At 39.9% G+C, this 26,722-nt stretch overlaps 1 protein-coding gene across 1 annotated transcript in view; it reads right to left on the reverse strand.

The window, feature by feature from the left end:
• Positions 1–21,775, reverse strand: part of SUCO (SUN domain containing ossification factor) — a 58,393-nt gene extending 36,618 nt beyond the window's left edge. The window contains 6 exon segments of the mRNA XM_016147167.2: positions 68–205; positions 1,569–1,720; positions 3,787–3,897; positions 5,550–5,658; positions 21,395–21,708; positions 21,710–21,775. Of these exon segments, the coding sequence (XP_016002653.2) occupies positions 68–205; positions 1,569–1,720; positions 3,787–3,897; positions 5,550–5,658; positions 21,395–21,708; positions 21,710–21,760 (875 nt within the window). The 5' untranslated portion in view covers positions 21,761–21,775.
• Positions 21,776–26,722: the final 4,947 nt, after the last annotated feature.

Raw genomic sequence — 26,722 nt, forward strand, 5'->3', positions numbered from 1 at the left:
ATAAAGTGGAATTAAAGTCCACGCGCCAAAGCCATTCACACGGGGTAATACACCTGCTCGCACCCACCTTTCACGTGGGCTGACAAAGGCAGGCTGGTCGGCGGGAGCGGCTGCATCGAGAGCCTCAGCAACATCGCAGTCGGTCTCAGACTGCTCAGTTTCAGGTGGCGTGGCTATAGGAACAGTACCAGATTTTTCTATTTCACTAAGAATAGAAACAAACAAAAAAGAAAAGCTGGTAATTTAATTGGCACAATGTAGCATAAGTTAAAAATGATATGAGTGATTTCCGAAACATAATCTTAGCCAGAGAAGAACGCTTTACAGTTCTGCAGACTGTTTTCAAGAATTCACTTATTTTAAATCATGCGAAGTCAACTACTGACTCTTGATCTGTTAGTGTCCTTAGACTCTCAATAGCTAATTACCAAATTTGGTCATATCGACAAAAATAAGATTTTTAAATTATTCCTTCTAAGTGCATTTCTAATGCGTCATTTCCTAGTATAGTAAAGTATTCCGTACTATACTCTTAATATAATATTCTACCAATGTTGGAGTTGTTGCCTATAGCATCAAAAAATCATCTATTATATCAAAACATTGCACTAAAGTTCTTAAGGCACTTTTAGAATTTCATTTTAAAAATATAATCCTATTACTTTTCCCTAAATCACTTCCATTTCATGAAAGGGTCATGTCAAATATAACAGGAAAATAAGGTACTGTTCAAATATATAGCATCTAGCCTTAAATCCTTTCTGAAATAAGTATTTAATATTTTAAGATTTTAAAGCATGTCTCCTGTTCCCTGGTCCCTCACTGGAACGAACTCCTAAATGGTAACTGGGACATTCTGTGTACAGTTCCTTCATCTCAGCCCTTACATTCTTGAGGAGACTGGTGTTTAAAAAGTGCCCGTGGTAAAAAAATAGTAGTGATGATGATAATGACATTAATTGATATACTATGTGCCAGATATTGTCCTATATGTCTTATATGCATTAACTCAATTGATAAAGAAATGTTTAGTGTAGTATTAAGAGAATTTTGTTTTATTCTTTGTAATGTTGCCTGAACTAGGAGTACATAATAGGTTTTAAAAACTTTTCTCTAAATTAAGAAAATCCTAAGCCTTAATATTCTAAATATTTATTATCAAGTTTATAAAGGTACCTATTCACACAAAGACAGACATAACTATGAATGTAATGCTGCAATGATACTTAATAGAAATGAATAATCTGACATTTGAATTTTTGATAATTATAGGGAACAGTACTTAAATAAGTGTTGTGTTTCTCAAGCAACTAAACCCTCATGGCTGAGAACCAATCAGTTAAGCAGCCAAATACTCGTTATACTGTAAAATCATTACATTAAAAAATTAAAAAAACACAAAACACAGGCATTATAACTTACTTAAGTCTGGTATATAGCCTAAACTTTAAATATGAGTATCAAGATGCCTTATTCCATAAACGAAAACTTTCTATTATTATCTAACGAGATTCTTTTTTTCTTTTTTTTTTTCTTTTTTTTTTTTTTTTTACTTTGCAAAGACTTACTCAAGCTTTGGGATTGGAATGATTTCTGAGGTAGAAGAGCTGGAAATATTTTCGATGTTTTCACTGCCCACAGCTACACTGGAGGAATCTTGTGGATCAACTGTAGAAAGTGTTTCAAGCACAGGTGGACTTAACTTTTTTGACTCCGTATTCTGTTTTGAAAAAAAGGTACATTGAATGTTGAGATTAGTAAATTACCTCTAAATTAGCCAAAGAGGATTGTATAAAGAGTATGTCTCTAAGTGACAAAATAAAGAACATTCACTAACAAAGTACTTTCTTTTCTTCCAACATTATCACCCTAAGGAATATATTTCAGATTAAAATACAAGCTCTACATGTTTTTCGTGGCATTTCATGAACTGGGACAAATGAATTTGTCTTTCTTTCTTATTTCTTATTCTGTAACAGAACCTACAAATATTTCCCTCTTACTGTAATTAATTAATGCTAGTAGCAACATAGAAATCCTATGTAAATATAAAAAATAGTACAACACACAGTCCTTGCCCATGAGTAGTTCAGAAGATAATGTGTATTATTAATATAAACAACATAAGGCATGGACAAGTAACATTACAAAGCAATACATGAATCTTGCTGCTCCTTTAAGCCCTGCGCGCTCTGGGCCATTCGTCCCTCCAAAACACAATCAAAAATCTTCCTAACACCTGCTCATATTTAAAAACCCCCTATCAGCATGTCCTCCTCCACAAACAACCCTAAACAGAACCAGCCATTCCCCTTCCTCCGGGCCTCCACTGTTCCCTGTGCAGACTTTTATCACAGCATCCATAACACATCAATGTCCTTATCTACATCTCCTCCTCTCCAACTCTACTATGAACGTCTTGAGTAAGGACTATATCGCTTGATCTTCACGTTCCCAATGTCCAGCACAGGACCTAGCACACAGCTTGTAAATGAGAATAGAGTGAAAGGGCCTTATGCACAGTTCAAGGAAAAGACAGACTGTGGATGACTGTGGACTGGAAGAACCAGGACTCAGAGGGAGGCGCAGAAAGAAAGCACAGACATAGACTCAGAAGCATGTAAAATGTGATCAGTTGGGGAATTACTGATGCTGAAATGAAAAATTCACAAAGGGATGCAAATAGTTTGCATTTTTGGTGGAGGCCTTGAGAAATCTTATCAAATACTGTCTCATTTCAACATGTACTCAATGTAAAAAAAACTGAGGTGTTTTACGCTTTTTTTTTCTTTTACAAAGTCTCCGAAGCCTGACATATATTTTATAACTATAGCACATCTCAATTTGGACCAGCCACATTTCCAGTGCTCAAGAGCCACACGTAGCTAGTGGCCACTGCTCTGAATAGCGCGGTCTATGAGGTGCAATAAACACTTCAAAATATTTGAGGAAGAGTATATCATGAAGGAAAATTCTACAAAATGCACAATAGTAGGACTATTCAGGATAGTAATATAATTAGAAGGGCTACAGAGATCACTCTTCTCTTATTCTTCAGCACAAAAGTTTGACCAATGTCCTCCAAAATTCAACAAAATGGAAATCACTATATCTCCTTAGCTTATTCAATTAAGTCATAAAATAGCTGCCTGAATTTTAAAGAGCATTCTCCCTTGTACTGAGCTGAAATGTGTTTCTGTTAATATCTGAGGTCGTTGAGTTTATCCTTAGTCCTTCTCCCAGCTCAAATCTCCCCAGCTCTTTCGGCCATTTCTGATATTAAATGCCTTCCACGTGCTTCACCATTCTGGTCAGCTTACATTCTGGTCTAGTGTTGATTATCTTTCATTAAACCTAGTGCACAAAATGGAAAATAGTATTCGGGACATAATATGAGAGAAAAAGGGGAAAACATATTTTAACCTATTATTTATTAATTTGTATTTCACACTAAGTGTATCAAAATACCCTGTGTTCTACATATAAATACCTTCTTTTGTTTTAAGTTGGGAAAAAAGTCTCCTGACATTTAAAACCTAAAGAGACAAGATATATCATAGTGAGCCAAAATAAAACCTAAGAAGAAATGAGAACTTATGCCCAAACTTTCACTACAAAGAAAATGGTCTCATTTATTATTAAACCGGTAATTTTGCACTTTCTCAAAAGTTGTACTCTTAGCAGGTAAATAGTATTAAGGCCAGTTGCATGGTACTTCAAAAGAAAAAAATAACAACACCCAACATGAAAAAGCTCACCACTAAAAATCAAAGCAACGTCACTTACTTGCACATGCACAATGTGGTCATCTTTTAATTTCTGTTCTTCAGGAGGAATAGGTAAGTCAGAACCCACTTTTCCAGATAATTCAGCACTGACAGGTCCCTCTTTTTCATCCTATATTGCAAGAAAGAAAAAAGCTAACTAATAAAAATTGTTTCATAAAACAGTTCTGAAACAATATTAAAGACCATCTCTTTCTATACTTTACAACCAAAACAGTGTCTCGTACACATTTGACTCTAATTACTTTTGTTCACACTTTACCATCCATCTTCCCGCATTCCCCTCCTTGCCCCTACACCTAAATGTACACTGAGTTCAAACACCTCATTTGATTTCTTCATAGGCACTTTGGTCCCACCATCCAGCACTGTGTGTTAGGCACACAGTAAGACTCCAGTAAAAATCTGATAAACGGATGTATTCATAGCTCTTTGGGTCATCTCTCTTTTGACACTCACTTTCGAGTTAGGATTTCAGGTATCTTTATGTCTTTAAATGTGTCTTCTAGAATGAAGAATATAAGCTTCATAAAAGCAAAGTTCACATTCATCTTTGTTTAAGTAACCTATATAGCACATATCAGGCACCTAAATGCTTGCGGAAAGAATATGTTTTCCCCTTAATGCTTTGCTTAAATTCCTTCTTATAACTTTTAAGTCTTCGAATTCCTCATCGAAGAAGAGATCAGATCTAAGTCTTGCACATTGTGGGTGAAAGCATAAAATTATACTCTGGAGAGATATTCAGCAATAGTCTTCAAAAGTGTAAAATGTTCCATCTCAGAAATATATTCTACATAACTCAAAAATTATAATAATCCACTCCAAATTTCTTGTCAAAAACACCCCCAAGTATATGTATTTTTGTTCACACACAAACACACATGCAAATGTACACAAACATACATACACACACAGCTGATACAATGCAAAGTCTGTGAATGAAGAAATGTTTAATTATGACATATCTATATAATGAAATAAAAATGTAGCCATTCAGAAGATTACAGCAATATGAAAAGGTGTCCATGAGATATTAATTATTAGGGGACAGTGGGAAGTCAATATGCATTATATTTATGACATATTAATGAAAATAAAAATATTAATGTTTGCTACATAATGGTATATCTAAACCTAAGAAAACGGTCTGTACATTTTCACAAGAAACTGTAAATTATGGTTCCTTTGGGGAGAAAAATAGGATATAAATATTTTATAGTCAGTATAAATTCCTTCTGTATTTTAAAATAAGTACATTGATTCACAATCTAATATCCATCTTTTCTCATTTAAAATGATAAATAAATAAGTTAGAGTCCATCAGATTTCTTGGACTGATCTATTCGCCCCACCCAATTACATAAAAGAAACTAGCCACGGGTTGCCAACTCTCTTTATAAGCTTTATTGCTAATAGTTTTTAATTTATAAGACTGGAGTTTCGTTAGAAACCCTTTATTTAGTAAATTAAAAAGTGAGCCACTAGTTTTCAGTTCTCTGAATAGGTACCACTTTTCTCCCTACTGTAGGACTAAGGATGTTGTTATGACGTTACAAATATAATCAATAAGAATATTAAAATATCCTAGAGAGAGCTTAATTCCAGAATCACCCAAGTAAGTCCTCAGATCATAGCAAGGAAATTTACAAATCTCCACCAAAAATTGTCATAGTATTTTTGAAATTACTTTTACTTTGAATATTTTGAAGCAGTCTTAGAAAGATGACATACAAATGACATCGTCAGCTTTATTTACGGTACCTTGCTCTGCAATAGAACATCTTCATTTTCTAGCGCACAACTGTCATCTTGAGAGTAATACGATGAAGCGGAAGAACTCTCTTTACAACACACATGCCAACTGGGGAGCCTGCAAAACATGCGTCACCACCATCGCCACCAAAAAAAAAAAAAAAAGAAAGAAAAAAGAAAGGTGTTAAGCAAAGGGCTTGAGCTGGAGGCAATAGCCACACAGATGGTTCTTATTTAATGTCCTTAAGAACTTAATGATGACAAATGATGACGTTAGACAAGGGTTTTTATTTAACATCCTAGGGAAAATATAGACGTCGGCATCCCAAGTAAGGCGCTATGAATTTCACGAAATACACAGAAAAGACTTCACAAAAGGAACATTTGATAATTATCTCAGAAGGAATAGAGAAAGCTGTTAAAGCACTGGGTGCCGATAATATTCTAAATTCTAACAAACAGTTAAGAACAAATAACTCTAAAGTACCTAAACCATGTCAAAGCATGGAAGCTTTCAATATATTTTATGAAGAACATAACAGTGATATCAAAAATTAAAAGAAAGAGCGCACACAAGTAAATACTATAGGTTAATGATACTTATGAAATGAGACACAAAGATTGTAAAGAAAACAATAAAGTCTCTAAGAACACAGCAAAGAAATAACATGCCACTGTTATGATCAAGTAGAATTTAGCACTGATATTCAAAATGGTTTAAAATAATAAAATCTATTTATTTAGTTTGCCATAGAAAAATATCAAGGAAAAATATCTTATAATTATCTCTACAGGCACCGAAAGACATCTGCCAAATCTGCACATCCCCAAGACATTTTAAGTCAATAAGTAGATATTTAACATGGGAAACATATATGTGTAATACACAAACCAAAAAGCCAATATCATATTTAGTGAAGGAACCTAAAAATACCCCTATTTAGATCTGAAACAAAGTAAGAATGTCCATTATCACTAGTATTACATCATAAGATAAAAAAGGTATAAAAATGGAAACGGAGACAGTAAATTATCATTAATCACAGATGATGACTTTATACAGGTAGAAAACTAAAAAGAATCACCTACTGAAAGAAGTCTTGGGTACAAAAATTATACTCCTGGGTATAAAATTAGGTAACAAATCAATAGACTCTACTCAAACCATTACCACCAGTTACAAGATATAAGTCCTCATTTACAACTGAAACAATAAAATACTAAACTTAGCAAGAAATGTACAATTAAGTAGAACTGTTCAAAGCTGCCAATATTTGACAATTCTTTAACTTGAAAAAAAAAAGTCAATTTTACACAATTCAAGCTAACATGTGGAAGATTTTAAAACCATACACGAACTAAAATAGAACAAAAAGCAGAAGGAAGAACTTACCCTTTTTCTTTTCCCGACTCATTATTTGAGCTGGGACCTCTCAATGTATATACCTTAATTAAAAAATACATTACTGCTAAAAATTCTAACCATCGCCTGAGCCTTCAGAGAACGGTAATCTTTTGGCTGGTGGAGGGCCCTGCCTTGGTGCTGATGGCTGCTGACTGGTCAGAGTGGTGGCTGAAGGCTGGGGTGGCTGCGGCAATTTCTTAAAATAAGATAATCACGAAGTTAGCCGCGTCAGCTGACTCTTCGTGAATTTCTCTGGAGCATGCGATGCTCTTTCATAACATTTTATCTACCGTATAACTTCTTTCAAAATTGGAGCCGATCCTCTCAAACCCTGCTGCTGCTTTATCAAATAAGTTTATGTAGTAATTCTAAAACCTTTGTTGTTAATTCAACCATCTTCGCAGCATCTTTACCAGTAGATTCCATCTCAAAAAAACACTTTCTTCGCTTGTCCTTAGACGCAGCTCCTCATCCATTCGTTTCATCATGAGATGGCGGCAACGCAGTCACATCTTCAGGCTCCACTTCGAATTCCCGTTCTCTCGCTACTTCCACCACCTCTGCAGCGATGTCCTCCACTCAAGTCCTGAGCCCCGCAAAGTCCCCCATGAGAGCTGGAACCAGCTTCTTCCCAACTCATGCTAATGCTGACGTTTTGACCTCTTCCCATGAATTGTAAATGTTCTTAATGGCATCTAAAATTGTGACTCCTTTCCAGAAAGTGTTCAATTTCTTTTGCTCAGATGCATTAGAGGATTATTACCTATGGCAGCCATTGCCTTACAAAATGTATTTCTTAAATCACTAGGCTCCAAAGTCAAAATTATTCCTTGATGGGCATGAAAACGCTATTTACTCCTGCTGTGCCTCTCCATCAGAGCTCTTGGGGGACCAGGTACACTGTCAGTATCTTGAAAGGAATCTTTTTTTTTCTGAGCAGTAGGTCTCAACAGTGGGCCCAAATATTCAGTAAACCATGCTGCACACAGGCGTGCTGTCTGTCATCCAGGCTTTGTTCTTCCAGTTACAGAGCACAGGCAGAGTAGACTTAGCATCGTTCTTAGGGGCCCCAGGATTTTCAGAATGGTGAGCACTGGTGTCTACTTGAAGTCGCCAGCTGCACGAGCCCCTAACGGGAGAGCCAGCCCATCCTGGGGAGCTTTGAAGCCAGGCATTTATTTACCTCCCATGAAAGCCCATCTTCCAGTACGAGGCTGTTTCATCTACACTGAACATCTGTCGTTTAGTGCAGCCGCCTCTGGATTATCTGCCTAGATCTGGATGGCTTGCTGCTTCGCCTCGCACTTTAAGGTTACGGAGACGACTTCTTTCCTGAAACCTCGTGAACCGACCTCTGCTGGCTTCGCACTTTCCTCCTGCAGCTCCCCCACCTCTCCCAGCCTTCGCAGAGGTGAAGGCAGTCAGGGCCTTGCTCGACAATAGGCTGTGGCCTCAGAGGGGACTGCTGTAGCTGGCTAATCTCCTATCCAGACCAATAAAACGTTCTCCATGTCAGCAGTAAGGCTGAAGTTTCACTTTCTTGACATTCACGTGTCATTGGAGTAGCACTTTTAATTTCCTTCAAGAATGTGTCCTTTGCATTCACAACGTGGCTGTTTGGCACAAGAGGCCTAGCCTTTGGCCGGTCTTGGCTTCTGACGTGCTTTCCTCACTGAGCTGAATCATTTCTAGCTTTCGATTTAAAGTGAGAGACCTGCAAATCCTCCTTTCACTTGACACTCAGAGGCCATGACAGCACGATTAGCTGGCCTCATGTCAATATTGTCGCACCTGGGGGAACAGGGAGACCCGAGGAGGGGCAGAGAGGCGACTGGCTGGTTGATGGAGCACTCAGAACGCATTTATTACTCAAGTCTGCCATCTAATAGGGGCACAGCTCGTGCTGCCCTAAAACAATTATAACAGTGACGTCGAGATCACTGAGCACAGATCACCACTAACAAAAAAGTTCAAAATTTTGCAAGAACTATCAAAATGTGACACAGAGACCTGAAGTAAGCAAATGCTGTTGGGAAAAGGGCACCAAAAGACTTGCTTGATGCAGAGTGGCCATGAACCTTCAGTTTGTAAAAATAAGTGTCTGTGAAGTGCGACAAAGTGAAGCCCAGTGAGGCAGGTGAGCCGGTGCCTCAGGCACGTGGAGACACTCTTAGGCCCAAACACAATCATCTTCCCGGCAGGAACTTTGCCAGGGGAGGGGGTGCGCAGAGATGCTAAAAAAATATCACCAAGCTCTGTCTTCTCTTTAACAGAAAACCACAAAAAAAAAAGAAGCTTTTCAATGACAATGTCACCAGTTTTTATGCAAGTAACTGTAAATTTTTTTAAAAAAAATTTGCAGAGGATCCAGTTACAAAAAGCACAATTCCACCACCTCCAAAACTATGGCTATCTCACTCCTCTGGAAAGAGACCGTATTCACCAAGTCTCCTTATCAGGAATTCACCGACCATCTCATAAACACCCGCCCCAGCTCCAGTTGTGGCCGCCACAAAATTTCATATGAGAAAGATAAAGTGAAGTGAGCCTGTTGAAAAAAATAAATTAAAAACTTGCCACCACCATTAAGTCGATGAACACATTTCATTAAAAAATAAAAATAACTAAGTCAAATTTCAGCTAATACAAAGCTAGAACGCAAATAATTATTAGAGTCTGATGGGAGGTGTAAAGTAACAAAAATAAAATGTAAACTGGAACAGCATTTCAAGAAAGATCATGCCTAGTGTGAACATGGCTTTCATCAATTTTCTTCTGTTTAAATGTTTTCTGAAGAAGTGCCTCAAAACTAATACAAGCAAATGAGTTACTACCACATCGGCTATATGATAATGTAAAATTATAATCGTTACTACAATATATAGGCAAGAGGTTTCAAGCCATGAGCGCTGATGTTGAACTTGGTACTCAGAATTAATGGAGAAAAAAAGATAAAACTTCACAAAAGGGATTAAGTGGTGAAAGTCTTTCCAATTCCTTCAGGTCACAGTAACGCAGGTGTACGGCAAGGCTCTGCCGGGGTAGATGATTTAACAAGAAGACACATTCAACCATGACGATTTGCTTACTGGCCTAGTGTGATGGTTAAAGATTAAGGACTAGAATCACACAGCCTGTACGATCTGGGGCAAGTTCATTAAACAAATATTTATCTGTTCTTTCTTCTTCAAAATAATATTACCTATATCATAGGACTGTTTTGTGGACTCGAAGAAAAACACTTAGAACTCAGTGTTTTTTCCTTCGAACTTGATCTAGTGAGGAGAACTGATGTAGGCTGCTTCAAGTTCATTTTCACTTTTGAACTCTTCCTAATTTGTTTTTTTATCCTCTTACTCAGCGCTGATCTGATCTAAAACTATTATAAAATGTCCTTGATACTAAAATTTTACCCCGTCCTATAACTTCTACAACACTGAATACTTAATTTAAAAATCCCATTTGAGATATGTCTATCTATTTGCACATGATTTCTAGGACAATTTACTGACCATTCACTAAAGAGTCAAAAGAAGACTGACATTCCAGAGACTCAAGGTCTAATAAACTATACTTTCCAAACACACTGCAACAAAATTTGAAATTAAAAGACAGCTAACAACATCTTAAGCCTGGAAACAAAAATTACACACGGGGTAATTCTTCAGTTAGAGAAAATAGTAAGAAACATTCTGAAATAGTACAGCAAAAGACTATATGTCAAAATTGGTGGGATGCAGATAAAACAGCAGGAAAGCTATGTTTCCGAACACAACTGAAGATAACTACTGTAAACAAGAGAGCGTATCTTTCAAGTCAAAAAGATAAAAGAATATAAATCCAAAGGAAAAACGAAGTATATAAGAACAGAAATCACTGAAATAGAAAGCATAAAAAGGTAAAGAAGATTTAGAAAACCAAAAGCTGGTTCTTTGAAGAAAATATTAAAAAGGACAAACCTCTGGCAAAACCAACTAAAGAGACTTAGTGATGCAAATTAACAAAATATGGTATAAAAACATGAAATAGCCATGCACAAAAAACAGATGTTTTAATTACAAAATGTCACAAACTATATACTGGTGTATTTTAAAACTTAAAAATACGGCTATTTCTAAGAAAGTAGCAAAACTGGCACAAAGTATACAAAAACTGGAATAAACTAATGATAATTAAAGAAATCTGAGTGGCTTAATCAACACCTCACACAGAGAAGGGAGAAATCCCAACCCAGTATTTTCTCTTTCACTTTTTATTTGGAAATAATTTCAAACTTTCGGAAGAACTGTCAGTATAGTACAAAAACTATCTGCGAACTCTGTACCCACATCACCTACTGTCAACATTTCCCCCATGCGTTCCATCGCCTGCCGTTTGCTCACTGCATACGTGCATTCTCCCTCCCTCTCTCCCCTTCTCCACGTAATTTATCTCTAAATATCTTAATACGTATTTCCGCAGAATAAGAACGCTCTCATGCAGAGTCCAAGTGCAATCACCAACTTCGGCAAGTGTTTCCCTGACTGCTACTTTATCATCCAGGTGCGAACTGTCGATTAACCCAATGACGCCTCGCCGCAGCCCCGCCCCTCACTCCGAGCACGGAGCTGAGTCGGATCCTGCCCCGCCCTGCCACGCACCCTCGTCTCCTTTAACCGGGCACAGTCCTTGGGCTTTACCTTATGTAGCCCTGATATTTTTGAAGAACTTGGTCGTTTTATTTTTAAATAATGTGATCCGTAGCTGAGGTTTATCTGATGTTCCATCATGACCGGATCCAAGTTGTGCCCTCCTGGCCGGAACCCTTCCTCAGGGATGACGTGGCTCCCCCGGGGATGCGTGCGGAAGCAGCGCGCGCTACCCATCTGCTTCAGCACTTGCAATTCCACTGTTAGATACTTCTCCAGAAAAATGAAAACTAAGTCCATAAAAAGCCTCGTACGAAAATATCCCCAGTAGCTTTTACTCTTAATAGACAAAAACTGGAAGCAGCCCAGACGTCCAACAACAGGAGAATAAACAAACATAGTATATTCATACAATGTACTATTATTACACGCAACAAAAAGGGACAAATTAATGATAATGAAACAACCTGAATAAATTTCAGAAACATTATCCTGAATGAAAGAACCGAGAAGCAAGAACAAATACTCTATAATCCCATTTAGATGAAGTTCCAGAAATAGCAAAACTAATACAGGGTGACAGAAATCAAATCACTGGTTGTGCTCTAAGGGATTCGCCAGAAAGGGATATGAGAGAACATTCTGGGATGGTGGAAATATTCTGTATCTTGATGGATTACAAAGATGTATGCATACGTCAAAGGTGATGCAACTATGTATAGTTAATATAGGGGCATTTCACAGTATGTAAATTAACTCAATTTAAAAACATAAGCAAAAAAGTCAATATTTTCCTCCCCAGGAATAACAAAAAGAAAATAGACTAACAGAATAACAAAACTTGTAAAATAATTTAGAAATTGATCTAAATAATACACAACTATTTATAACTCTGGTAATCATAAAATGAAGAGATAAATAAATGAAGACCTACTATGTTCACAGATGGAGTGCTGGTGACAGCAACGTAAAGGTGGCAATTCTCTCCAAAGTAATTCATGGCTCAAATACAACTCCTATCAAAACACCTGAAGGATTCTATTGTTCTAAATATGATGTAGGAAAAAAAGTGCTCCAAGATTAACTAAATTAACCAAAAGAAGCAAAGGCGTGTGGTTCACCTTGCCAGATAATTAAATTTACTACAAACGCACTCTAATTAGACTGCAGGACTGGGATAGCAACAAACTGGTACAGAGACTCCCAAGTGCATTCGCTGGCAGAAAGTCTCTCGTTAGAAGCAGCGTACACATAGTGCTCAGTAAATACCCACTGAATGAATGAATGACATCAGACCTTCCTGAAGGCATCTGCCACATCATTAACTGCTGGAATTCATTCTAATGATGATTCCAGTAACTAAAGCAAGTAAAAAAGTGTTAAGTGGAAAAAAATAGGAAAAAGAATGAGATTAATAACATTATACCATTTATGTAAATTTTAAAACGCAAACAAAATAATATAATTTTGGAAGAAAAACACACATCTAAATAAATACACAAAGGTTGACTGGAAAAATCCATCGACTACACTCTATAATAAATGCCTAAAATGCAGGTACACAGGCATGAAAGGGAAGATAGAAGATAAAAGAAAAATGCTGTGAAATGGGACAAAAAAAGAGACACATGAGAAAGAAGAATGTGGCATGAACAAGAATAAGCAACCCAAACTTAAGCATCTGATGTCTCTACAAGAAAAAGTCACTTTTTTTATTTGTTAAGACTTTTAAAGTATTAATCCAATTTTTACAAATAAAGAACCTAAAGCTCAGAAGTTAACTTGCCTGAAGTCGCTTGGCTTGTGACTGCGAACCTAGATCCGGCTCTCCCCAAAGCTTTCTGTACTGCCGCATTTCATATTTAATATTCTCGGGTCAATAGATGAATGAAAAAGTTTAAGAAAACAGCACTGATACATTCACTCAAGAACTGATGGTATCAGTCAAGGCCAATTACAGCATAACATAAACATATCAGAACTATCGCAAAGGAAAAGCAATATTTACCACATGATTTAAACACTGGCAATGTGATAACTATGAAGCTTTGGAATGTACTGGCTAGGGCACGGACTTCGGAGTCAAGAGACCCAAGTGTTAATCCTAGGTCCCCCATTTATAAATTCCGTGTTCTTGGACAAATTATAAAACGTGTGCCTCAATAGCAATACTGTAAAATGAAGTTATTATGAGGAAAATGAACTAATGCATGTGCTGTGCTTAGCCTGGCACAGAACAAGCACTCAGATGTTAGCTGGGACCAGCTACTGTCCTTTCAATCTCCTTTCACTTATCAAATTCCAGAGCTGTGTATACTTCATAGTCCGAACTTGTTCACCTTCTACTTAGTTCTCAATCCGCTGAATTCTAATTTCCGCCCTCACTATACCACTGAAATTGGCATGGTTGTGGCAGAATTTACCTTTTTTGATTTCTCTGCTGCATAAGGCAACTTAGACTGCTGCTTCCACTTGAAACCCTCTCCTCGGCTTGTCAAATCGCACACTTCCGCTGCTCACCGCTCTCTGGCTCTTCTGAGTCTCCTCTGACATGCTGCTTCTGCCCACTCCTTAAATTCTGTTATCAGTCTTCCCTTCATCCTCCATATGCATTCCTTAGTAAATCTCAACTACTTTCATGGTTTTCAGCTGATGGTGACCGAAACTTTTATCTTGAGCTTTGATTACCTTTTCCTAACTAGTCCATTCCTTAAAACCATTCAATGATACCCTATATTAATGCTGAGAATAAATTTAATACTTGAATCTTCCTTCATGTTCCAAGATATATCAAAAACAAACAAACAAATAAATCCAAACACGGACACAATCTCTTTCTTCAAATGTCTTCCTACTGCCCCAATCTCGCCATGCGGCACTGATATCTGCCCTGTCCTCACATTAAAAACCTGAAAACCAGCGGTATGACGCCTCGTCCTTCGCCCTTACCTGCCACCTCCAGTTTATTTTACCTCCAATTTCTGAAATCCATTTCTCCATCCCTGTTATGATCAGCTTAGCTCAAGCCTCATCTCTCACCGAGATCACCCCTAAGAGATCTTCCTAATTCCTATCTTGTTACCTCTGCAATCCAATCCTTCACATCATTGCCAAATACCTAAGAGTAAATTATCAGGAGACCATTCTCCCACTTAAGACCCTTTATAGACTATTCATGACAAAATTCAAACTTCTCAGAATGATATTTAAAAATCTCTAAAATTCTTTTACTGCGTAAGTCTTCAGCTTTGTAATTCCTGCCACTCCCTGCCTCCCACTTTACGCTTCGGTGATACAGAATTGCTGGTGTGTTCCTTGAACACACACCGTGCTGTCTCATGCTTCCGAGTCTCTGGCTCATGCTGTTCCCTCTTCCAAGAATGGGCTGCCTCTGTTCTCACTCCCCACCATCCAAAACCTAACTAAATTCTTATTCTTTTTTCCTGTGGGCAGAAACTAGTCAGGAACTAAATGACTTTCCTGATTTCTCACAAGCTGGGGTTTGGTGACCCTCCCCTAAATTCCCACGGCCCCTTGGCGTATCTCTATCTGAGCACCTACTACAACCCAACTGAAATTAACTTTACATTTCTTTTTTCTCACGTAACACTTAGCTCTTCCTTTAACCATGGATTAAAACGGCTTTTGGCAAAGCGCTTAGAAAAGGGAGAGCCCAGTATAAATCGAATCCCTGGTACAGAAACATAGTGCGAGCCATTCAATTAGAGCAGTGTGCTGAAGTAATGCCCTGCCACAACCTCGCCTCCAAAAAAGGGGGGAAAAAATGCATTCCAGGAAAGACACCTACATGAAACACGCAGGTGGGAAAGTACAGTGAAAATGGCATGTTAAAAAAAAAATACTGCCTAGAAATTTGAAAAAATAAATTCTATGAAGTACTGAGAGACTTGTGGGAAAGTGGTGAATCATATGGAAGCCACTTTGGTCAAAAACTGGTAAGTAATAAAACAAGACCAGAAGATCACTGGGCCTCCAGTGCCTTTGCTCAATAAGCACCTTACTTTCTTTCAATCACAATGTATTAAAAGATATTCTCGATCTATTATCAGCTTAGGGGCTCTTTTAAGGTTGCTTCCATTCTGCTAGGTCTACCTGCTGGTAGGTAAGAGGTCACACCGTGTCCCTTTCTCTCCCAGTTTTCATTCTATTTGGCAGCCTCGGCATCCCCCCTCAAACCACATCAAACTGTACAGCTTGCCTGAAGAAAACTCTATATCCTAGTGTTTGCTTCTAAAGAAACCTTTAAATTTCAAAAGTTCTGATCTTTAATGTTCACTTTGATATACAGCTGGTCTTTGGTTCTCTTAGCTTAAATATTCTACGTATCAAAGCCTATTAGAGGACTGTTTCACTAAATTGGCCTTTAATTTCATGGATCCAACATGAGGAAGCACTTACTGAACAATGTGGAATGTTCTGTTTTTACATCTTAAATACAACTAGAAATTTAGCCAACACAATTTGTCCTCAAAGCTGCTGGAATTAATCATATACCAAACTTACTTGATGATGATATATTTTAAGAAATTACCTAAGGTGTAGTTAGCCTATACATCTCAAGTTGCAATACCTTTGCTACCTTAATTTTCAATTTGAAACTACAAAAATAGTCCCCAAATGAATAACTACCAGGCTAATGGGTTAACCATGCTGCAAGAGAAAGCCTCTATAGGAACAGCAGAAAATAAAGCAACAAGAGTAGGTTTGGGCCAGACTTCAGGCCTTTAACATGAGGGTTTAAATTTTTACTCTCAGGCAAAAGAAAAAATGAGCCTCTGAAAGATGTTTTAGCAAGGCACTGGTAGACTCAAACCTCCGTGTTGGTAAGATAAATCCAGAGGCACTGTGTGGGATGGGTCCAACTGTATAACCATTAGGCTATTCCAGCCTCTTCTACCCCTTCTGGCTGCCAAGCAAACATGTGAGAACTCACACCTGCCAGTTCTTGAAATATCTTCTATTTCCACTCCCAAAAGTTTATCAATCACTTTCCTCTTTTGCAAACAAAGCCCTTCTCTTACCTTTCAAGCTTTTCAGCCTTATCTGAGACCTTTCATATTGCTGATCATTCAAATTACCTCCTTAAACCTCTTCCCATCCTTCAGTTCAAACTCGTCTCCTCCTTCCCTTCAGAGCTTTGCTTTGCACGTTCTCAATTCTAAGTGTGTGCAGAACCTCCTCGTTCCGTCAGCATAGTTTTCGAAAATGGTCCCCTGGATGAGGACAACTCCAGGCCAAGCTCACCTGCGCTGAAGCCCACATACTGTCTGCATTAGGTCTCCTTGTGGACAGGCACTCGCCTGAATTAACAGCTCCTCTCTCAAACCCTTTCTTTCTGAACACCTTCAATTCTCCTAGTTGCCCCAATCTTAAAAACTTTAACTTTCCTTCTCTCTCTGAAATTTATTTCACAGATTAGTAACTGTAGATCACAGAATGTATTCTCCCAACCACAGTGGGGTCCATGAAAGCAGCTACCTTGTTTTATCCACCAAAATCCTACACAAGCCAACAAGGAAACGGCAGGGCTTAGACGCCTAACTAGTATGAGCAATCCTCCATCCACACTGTGATTCTAAATAATCTAGTCAATCACAGCACTCACCGAAAATTACCACTTTTTAAATGAGAGCGAAAGGTACCATCAACAGAAATTAAGATGGCTTTTCTTTCTCATTTTCCTTAAACATCCAATTACACAAATTCATTATGTATACTAATATATTACTAGCATACTTATACACTAATAATATTGACCTATAACCTGTAAACAATTAAACACATATTAAACGTGCATGTACAAGGCTTTACTGATTGGCAGATACACTGAAAAATTTTGAATATGCACTATTTAAGGCACAGACCAAGTCTTTTTCCTCTTTAGGGTGATGACTGATCCTCCTGGTGAAGGGGAGTATATTAGGCTGCATAACGCGCCCCTCTCCCCATGTCCCCTCCCCCCATGTCCGAGTCCTAATCCTTGAATACATTACTTTATAAGGTAGAAGGGTCTTTGCAGATGTGATTAAGGATTTTGAGATGGAGAGATAATCCTGGATTGTCTGGGTAGGCCCCCACGTAATCGTAATCGGGAGAGTCCTGGTAAAAGGCAGCAAGAGGATCAGCCATCAGCAGGTATGATGACTGCGGCAAGAGGCTGGGAGGCGGGGAGGAGGCACAGAACCCAGGAAGCCCCTGGAAGCTGAGAAAGTCAAGAAATCGATTCTTCCTCTCAGAGCCTCAAGAAGGAATCAGCCCTGCTTGGACCTTAACTTTAGCCCAGTTAAGACTTATTTGGGATTTCTGACTCCAAACCTATGAGATAATAAATGCGTGCTGTTTTAAGTCATTAAATTTTTGGTAACTTGTCACAGCAGCAACAGGAAACTAATACGGGGAATTCTTGGGATGTGGGACTTTCACTGCTAAAACTAGGAGAAGATGGTCACCCTGTTTTTAGGGTTTCAATGCCCATAACAGCATTAGGTACTAAACATGAGAAAAAAATCTTCATTGAATGATCTGATGATGAAATATATGAATAATATGCCCTGTTTTACAAAGATGCCACGTATGTCATCTTATTTCACCCCCTTAACAATCCTGTGAGATGTGAATGAATTAGTTTTCCCACTTTTAGGATGTAAAAACTAAGATTCATAGGGTAACACAATTTCAATATCTGATTAAATGAAATTTTAAAAAAAGGAAAAAAAGAATTAAGATTCAAATAAATTCCATAACGTCCAAGGCTGCATATCTAGTCAGTGACGGAGCCATGTGAAGGCCTTCAGACCCACTGTCAAAGCAGCCCGACAGCCAGCAGCCTCTGCCATGGGTCAGGCTGCCTAAACTCACGTCTCAGCTCCGAAACTTAACAGCTGCTTAACCTTCCCCAAGTTACTTCTCTACATCCTTAACTAAAAAATGCATAATGAAGTTAAAACAATACTTATGTCACGGGGTTGCTGTAAAGATTAAAGGTGCTAAAATGTATAAAACACACAACCCAGGTTGACAGAGATAGCTGACGATAAATATCAGCTATATCATTCTGCAGCTACTATAAATTTATGCCCCAAATACTCTGTATTACTTGATAAAGAATCACAAAAAAAGTATGCAAAAGTAAAATATGGCAACTGGAATGAATAACGAGATGGACAGGACGGGTTTTCTATGAAAGTAATCTAAGGTCTGGACTGTCGGCTGGAAAGACAAAAGGAGGGGGGAGACATAATGTGACAGTATAAACAGGGTGATGACAAAATTCAGGAACGTGGGAAGGAGAGGGAAGGAACCTTAGAAATTTACAAAATAATACAGCTTATCACAAATTCTTGGGACAATTTATGAATGACGAAGATGACAAAATGACTACTAGGAGGAGCTTATCGACTCTACTGTAAACTTTCTGTCTACTCCTACAATGGCATTAGGCACATATGTAGGTTAAAGGGGAATGGCGATGTTGGGAATTAATGTACAGACCAGACTGTAGCAGACTGAGTCAGTGCTATAATGTCAATATTTTAATTTCCCAAGAAAGAAGAATCGCAGAAGACACAATATACCCTTTTCCATCATCATCACCCTGCACAGTCTTCTTCCCAAATCTCATCATCACCCTTCCAAAACTATCTCGAGCCTAAGTATCCTATTTTAATGCCTTTTAATGTCTTCAGTAAAGAATAATTAAAATGCCTCTAAATTTGGCAGTCCAAACAAACCTCAAAATATACTGACCCAAGTGTTTTTTAAGCTAAAGTTTCTTAAACTTTTCACTCTACTTAAACTGTCAACATCCATTTTTCACTATGGGAGTCGACAAACTTTACAGAACTTTATAACTAGTATTTTCAATACTAGGCTGATTTTTTTTCCTAACAGGTCATGATCTTTTCAACATCGCTAATTAATAATGCTGAGAAATCATACAAAGGTTAGCTCAAGCAAATGATAGCCAGAAAGTATACAAAGTAATAGAAGTGTGGTTAATTTAAATCCACAAATGATTTTAAGAACCACATTATAATACTTGATTTCATTTCTAAGATCCAATTAATTTTTTAAAGTCATGTTTAAGGGTACAAACTTGCAACTAAGTAGATAAATAAGTCCTAGAGATCAAATAATGGACAGTATAGTGAATACAGATGATACTGTATCACAATCATGTAACTTGCTAAGAGACTAAGATCATTATTCCCAGGGGACACACACACACACACACACACACACACACACACACTCATGTGACACTGATAGAGGCCCTAACTACTGCTACAATTGCAAGCATGTTACAATATACAAAAGTATCAAAGCTACATGTTGTACATCTTAAGTTTATACAATGTTATACGTCCAATATATTTCAATTAAAAAAATTGGAGATACTGGTACATTTTAAACTTGAACAAAAAGTACAGCTTCTTTACCCTATGAGCCATTTCAAGAAGTGCTGATGATGAATAACATGGTCTAAAGATGGGCAAGATCAAGGAGAATGAGGAAAGAAAAGATGCATAATCTAGAAACAACTAAGCAGCCCTCAGAAAAAGGTAGATATGAATACAATGTTTCGGTACCTTATCTACAAATTTAAGATGGGCAAAGTGGACGATTTCCTACACACACTTCTTGGTGCCCAACGTGATACTAAAAATTGTAGAAGGGGAGAATGACATTGGTCTCACTAAAAGGGTTTGGAATGAAAGACAAGAGGCCAAATTTCTTGTTCTCTAAAACTTCTATGAACCTTCAGAGCAAAATTCTCAGCCAGGCAAGTGTTTTCTTTCTCCTTACTTATGTAGTCAGCTTCGGCGTCTTTGGAATCCATTCCCCACTCACAAAAAAATAAAATAAAATAAAATAAAATCTATTTTTGTTTTGCAGAAATAAACTAAACAAAAAACCTAGTTTATCTGGGTTTAATAAACAGCAAATCACTTTGACTGAAAAAGTACCTTTTAAGTCAGCAAATGTCACACATTTCTGAAGAAATTCCCCAGGAGGGAAGAATGACTTTTCCAATCCTTTGACTGACAAACTCTCTTTTGATTTCATCTCCGCCCAAAACCCAAATGTGCCAAGGATTAAAAGAAACTCCATAAACTTTAGAGCCAAAGGGCTCTTCCCGCCTTCGAAACACAGGACTTATCCTTCCATTACCAAGGGACATCACCCAAGCCACACCACCAGAAAGGATGGTGCACACACTACACCTAAGACACTCACTTCTAAACCCTGAAAAGGGGCTTCATAACGCCCCCAAAAGTTTCCAAGAACTGCAGCCCCACGTGCACTGGAGGCCAAAGACTGCGAGGAATGTCCAAAACCACAGCGTGTACATTAATTACTCTCCCCCTGGGGACAACCCACGTTTTCAAACTCTCACGTCGGGAACGTACACATCCCACATGCCTTGTGCCCTAGGCGCACTGTGAAAGCAAGTGACTGGGCAGAGAAACCCGAGTGACTTAACTAGCACCTCCTATATGGACACTGCCCAACGCCCCACCGTGTCCCAAGTGGCAGGGTAACTGAGCACGAGGCACTCGGGTGGTCCCCTCTACCCAGGCCCCCCTCTCCCACTTAAGTCTCTGAAAATTCCAAAACACACCACGAAAATCTCCGCACAGGGTGCCGCCGGGCCAGTCACTAAGTAAGCGCTCTGTCGCATCCTAGGGACCCCGCAGACCCGCACCAGAAAAGTCGCGGTGATTTGGGGGTGTGACCTGGGCTGCTCCCCTCCCCCTCCAGCCCTCCCGGGAAAACCCCGCGCGGCCGAGGACACGCACCAGACCAGGGAGCACAGAGAGAGGCAGGAGACCAGGGCCAAGGCCCGCCGGTACTTCTTCATCTTCTCCTCCTTCTTCCCCCGGCCAGGAGGCGGCACATCCTCCCGGCAGCCGCCACTGCCGAGGCCAAGATGGAGGAGCCGGAGCAGGAGCGCGGGGATGGGAGCGAGAGTCCTGAGGGCTGCGGCGCCGGCGGAGCGGCTGCCCGGCGGCTCGCGTGCCGGCCGCCCTCTCCGAGGGGCCCGCGGCGGCGCCGACGGGGGCGCTTCACAGGGGGAGCCGGGTGACTGCTGCTGCTGCTGCCGCGGCCGCCGGCTCGTCCGCGCCCGCCTCCTCCAGCCGCCGCCGCCGCCACTGCCGCCCCATGTCCCCCCCGCCCGCCCCGGCTCTCGCTCCGTGCCGCCGGCGACCAACGGCCGCCGCGTACTCGCCTCCCAACAGCCAATCGCCGGCGGGGCCGTGACACCTCACACTCCGCTGAGCTGGAAGCAGCCGCGTCACCCACGTCCCGCGGCGCGCGCACCCCCACCAGCCCCGCGCAGGCCACACCCCCCGCCGCCGTCGCCGGGGGCGGGGCGAGGGAGGCTCTCAGCGCCCCGCCCGCCTGCAGTCCTGCCCAGCCAGTGGCTCGCGCTCCGGAAGTGGGCGGGGCCGCCGTGACGCTATGCCTTCCTGCTCACAGCGGCCCGCCCCTCGCCCGGGGCGCGCCGAGGTCGCGCGAGGCCCCCTGGGAGTTGTAGTTTGCCCTCCGCAGACCGCCTCCTTTTCCCGTCCCTCCCAGGATCACGGAGCTGATGGACAAGTGTGTAGTTTCGCTCCCCACCGCATGACTGACCAGCGTTGGACTTGTTAAGTTCTCTTCTTTGAGCACAGTTTGTGGGATGGCTTAGAATAACGGTGGAGAGAAAAGCTATACTGATAAAATTTAAATGGCACTTTCTCCGCGTCAGCGGCCATCGAGCTAGGTGCTGATTGGTGTGCGGGAAGGGGCGTGCCGCGGTTTCCTCTCACCTGATTGGGTGGGGGGGAAAGTCTTTCCTCTCCGCCTCCGGGAGAATTCCATCGCCGGCTGGGCTGCTGTGTCCGGGATGTTCGGGTTGAACTCCATTCTGCGGGATTCCTGCTTTGGGTGTGCTGCGAGGGGCCGGGGAAGGGAACTGCAGCCCCACTGGGGAGCTCCAAGTCCCGGGGTTCGCTGGAAGCGAGGAAAGCGGTCGCGTGCACACGCCTATTGCTACTATCTCAGGAAAAAAAGTGACCGCTTCTCAATCTTTAGTAACGAGCAGTGTGCCCACCCCAGATTTTGATGTTACTGAGACTCTTAAAGATCTCTCAGTTGCTAATTTAGGGACACTGCCTGAAACTTCAAAATGCTTGACCGCCTTTCTTCCCAGGCTCTTCTTGACGTAGCTCTGTTCTCTTAGATGGTAGAGAGTACAGATGAAGAGGCACTGGCTTCTGCGGGAGGAACGGGGTGCGGGGGCGGGGGGGTGGGGGCGGTGAGCGTTTGACCTCTGACCTAATGTGTTCCTTCATCGGTCTCTAGTGATATATTTGCTTCAGACTGACACTAAGAGGGAAGTTAGTCACTACCGAGGGGATATTCCTTTTATTAGATAAGAAATAAAACTATAACTCAGTGTTGTTTCCCTTTTAGTCTTGGCTGTAGGGAGAATCAGACTATCTTCCTTGGAGAGAGTCCAGACAAATGAGGGAAGGAAGGCTCCACCTGTCTGTGCTATGGAATATGATATAATGATTAGCGTAAAAAATATTTGAAGCAGGTGTTATTAAAGCATGAGACAGTGGGCCACTTATTGCCATTTGGCCATAAGAAAAAAAAAAAAAATCTCAGTCTAACCATCTAACCCCTAGTTTTGAACTGTGTAATTTCCTTATGAACCTTCTATGTCGAATGGGTTGATTGTATTCCCTGGGAACTTAATGATTTGACTCATTCTAAAATTCTTGATATAAGTAAACTGGGTAGAAGAAAAATTCTACAAAGGATATTTGCTTTTAGAGGCATTCACCTTAAATTAATGTTTCTGGTGGCAATAATTAGGTAACAGTTCCAATGATCCGTGAATGCCACTCTTAGTATATATCAATTCAGTCTTTTTGTGTCTGCTTCTCATGGGACTAGATTATTCAGGATACTCCCTATTCAGGGAACAGCTGATCTTCAGCAGGTCACGGCTAAGGAAGTCCTATTTGAACACATGCTCATTTCAAGCCTGTCAAGTTATCGGTGCCTCTTCCATCCCCTGTCCTTCTCACTCCAAACCCACAAGCCTACCCACCATTTTTCTACAACTCCCTGCAATGGTCTTTTGGAATATACAGCAAATAGATAAAATTTTTCATTTTCTTTTCTTCCTTCCTTCCTTTCTTCCTTCCTTCTTTCTTTCCTTTCTTTCTTTTCTTTCCTTTATCCTCTTCATTTTTCCTACAGTGAGTTTTTATCAATACCCCCTTGATAGAATTGCCATTCACCTAATTATTATTCAATCATTAGCTTTCACTATTTTGATCAATAAATGTCCTTTTCTCTTTTGCTAGCTTCATTGCCATAGTTTCATAATAAGGCTTAATCTTTAGTCTTTTGAACTTTTTCATTTTCTCTTGGTCACTTCATAATTTCAGTTCTCAACTATACTGTTGACTCCCCAATCTATATACCAACTTCTTTTCAAGTAGTTTCTGGCCATTAAGTTTAGATATTCTACCATCACTTCAAATTTTACCTGCATAAAATAGAACTCATCTTCTCCATAAATTTGCTTCTTCGCCTAACTATGTGTATTAATTCCTCCTTGTTTTAAGACTTCAGATAGTAACAAAAAGAAAAGTTCTATGGAGCTGGCTTTTGAAAAACAGGTAGGCATTTTTCTACATGGTAGTTAAATATAATGGGGGAAATTTTTTTGCTATAACTCAATAGATAAATAGTATAAGAAAACAAGAATTATATAAAATAAATTTAGTATAGATAAATGTCACCATGCTTAAAAATATAATATATGCCAAAGAATGGCAAGGCAGAGTATAGAAAAAGTGAAACATGCATATAATCTGTAAGGCCCCAGCTAAGTAACCACCATTTCCCACCTCCTAACTATGCTACACTCATTCTCAACCAGGGACAGTTTTTCCCCCTGCAGAAAAAAAATTGGCAATGTCAGGAAACATCCTTGGTTGTCGCAACTGAGGAGGCGCTATATCTAGTGGGTAGAGGTCAGGGGTGCTACATCTTACAATACACAAAGCAGCCCTCCACACCAAAAAAAATTATTTGGCCTGATAAGTCAAAATTGCCAAACTCAAGAAACTCTGCTGTAACAGAACATCTCGATTCTATAAGATCTATAATGCACTCATCCCGTACGCAGCAACTCATGTGCCCGCAGATCCTTGGGTTACTAGAAGTCACCAAGGACTGAAACTGCATGAAGAACACGAGTTCTCACATTCCTAAAAGGTTAACTACACAGAAACTCTGGACAATTCAAGTCTCTGCTCTGATAGTGATCAGATACTCTGTTTGCTGATATTAAAAAAGAACAAGTAGATCTCTAAAAGCAAGCCTTTGTCCTTTATCTCCTATCTAAATCATATTTAAGAAGCCCCAGAGGGGAATATTTGTCTAATTTTAGTTGATGGTATTTGGTGAGCAAGCTTTACCTATTTTGAATGGTTTGAAAATCATCTTCCCCTGTCAATATTATAAAATGCTGGGATGCCATGTGTCTTGAAGAGAAACAGCTAAGGCTCAATGATAGAAGTTTCCAGAGTAAACAGCAGATAGGAAGAAGTTTTCTGGAAATCAGTGAAAGATAGGTCAGGGAATTGAGAAAAGACTAATAGACAAAAGAGACCAAACCAGATGGAAAGAGGGGTGAATGTGGAAATCAGCACTTAAAACGCCAACTGCATATAGCTGCAGTCTAAGAGAGCTCTCTTTGTATTTGCCCCTACTCGAGTGTTTGTAGATATGTGTACAGAAAAGAGTAGATCTGTTTTATTCAGTTACTCCCCATCTGAAGAGAGCCTACTTTGCCAGATCTACCCTATCAGAGCACTGATAATGCAGCCACTTCCTGAGGTAAAGGTAGAGCCCAGAGGGAGATAAGAAAATAAACAGCTTTTCTGGGACAACCTGAGAACTCAGTCCCTTGACAGACAGAAGAATCCCAAACTGTGATATTGGCTTGTTCGGTTGTTTAGACTGCAAATAAGGAAAGATTTCCCTTTAAAAAAGTGTTCTACTTTACAATCCCTGATTTAATCTTCTATTACTCGTTAATATAGGTCTATTCTGCAGATACTTGAGTTTCATAGGCTTCTAATAGAATCAGCCAAAGGAAGGATTCCTTGGGAAGTGGGTGATGGAGAGGGAGAAATCACAGATGGTGTCCAGGAGGGTGTGTGGTCATTACTTGAATAGGAAAGCCAAGAGTCTCAGGTTTTCAGGGACGATGAGTATGGTTTGGGGAGCCTATGACTGAGTTTGAGGTTCTGGTGGGAGTACCTAGCAAGGCTTCACAAATACAAATTTCCACATTAGGGAAAGGAAAGTAGCAACTAAAGACAACAAAGATGGGCTTCTAACTGCTGTGCCTTTAGTAGCTCTGGTAGGATGCTCCAGATGACGCTTACTGAAACATTACCTTCATCACGTCCTTGCTTTGATGCAAAAACCCCCAATACATCTTCCGGATTTGCCCAATAAAGTCCAGCTTCCCCAGCTTGGCATTCCAAGCCTCCCTGAATTCAACCCAGTTGATAGTTCAAGACTTACCCTTACTATTTTTTTTTCCATGACTCAATTTTTTCATCAGACCGCACTACTTGCCATCTCCTGAAAGACCTGTGTTCTCAGTTCTCATGATGGTCTGTCTCCCTAAAGGGTGGATAATTTCTTTTACACAAATAGGTCATATGTTGTATACATAAAGGTCCAAGGAATAATTTTTTACTTAGCTATTATTTCCTTTGTCTAATCATACTGCCCATATTGGGTTACAATCTTCACTATAATTTAAGTTCCTAGGAACAGGCGAGCATGAAGATGGGAAAATTATAAGTAGTCGGCTAGGCGAGCACCAACTATCTCTTCTACTACAAATTGCCAAATTAGCTTTGTAGCATGAGGTTGCTTGACGTGTGTGTGATTAGGTTTTTCTGGGTTTCAGCTAGCACTGAGTAACCTGGAGAAATAATGTGTTCACCAAATATTTCCTGAATCTTTCTAGTATGAAAGGCTCTGAAAGAGGTACTCACCTCCAGGAAACCCACAGTGTCCTAGAAGTTTTCGGAACCTTCTTC

Source organism: Rousettus aegyptiacus, unplaced genomic scaffold (genome assembly GCF_014176215.1).
Source record: "Rousettus aegyptiacus isolate mRouAeg1 unplaced genomic scaffold, mRouAeg1.p scaffold_m13_p_17, whole genome shotgun sequence".
Classification (NCBI taxonomy): domain Eukaryota; kingdom Metazoa; phylum Chordata; class Mammalia; order Chiroptera; family Pteropodidae; genus Rousettus; species Rousettus aegyptiacus.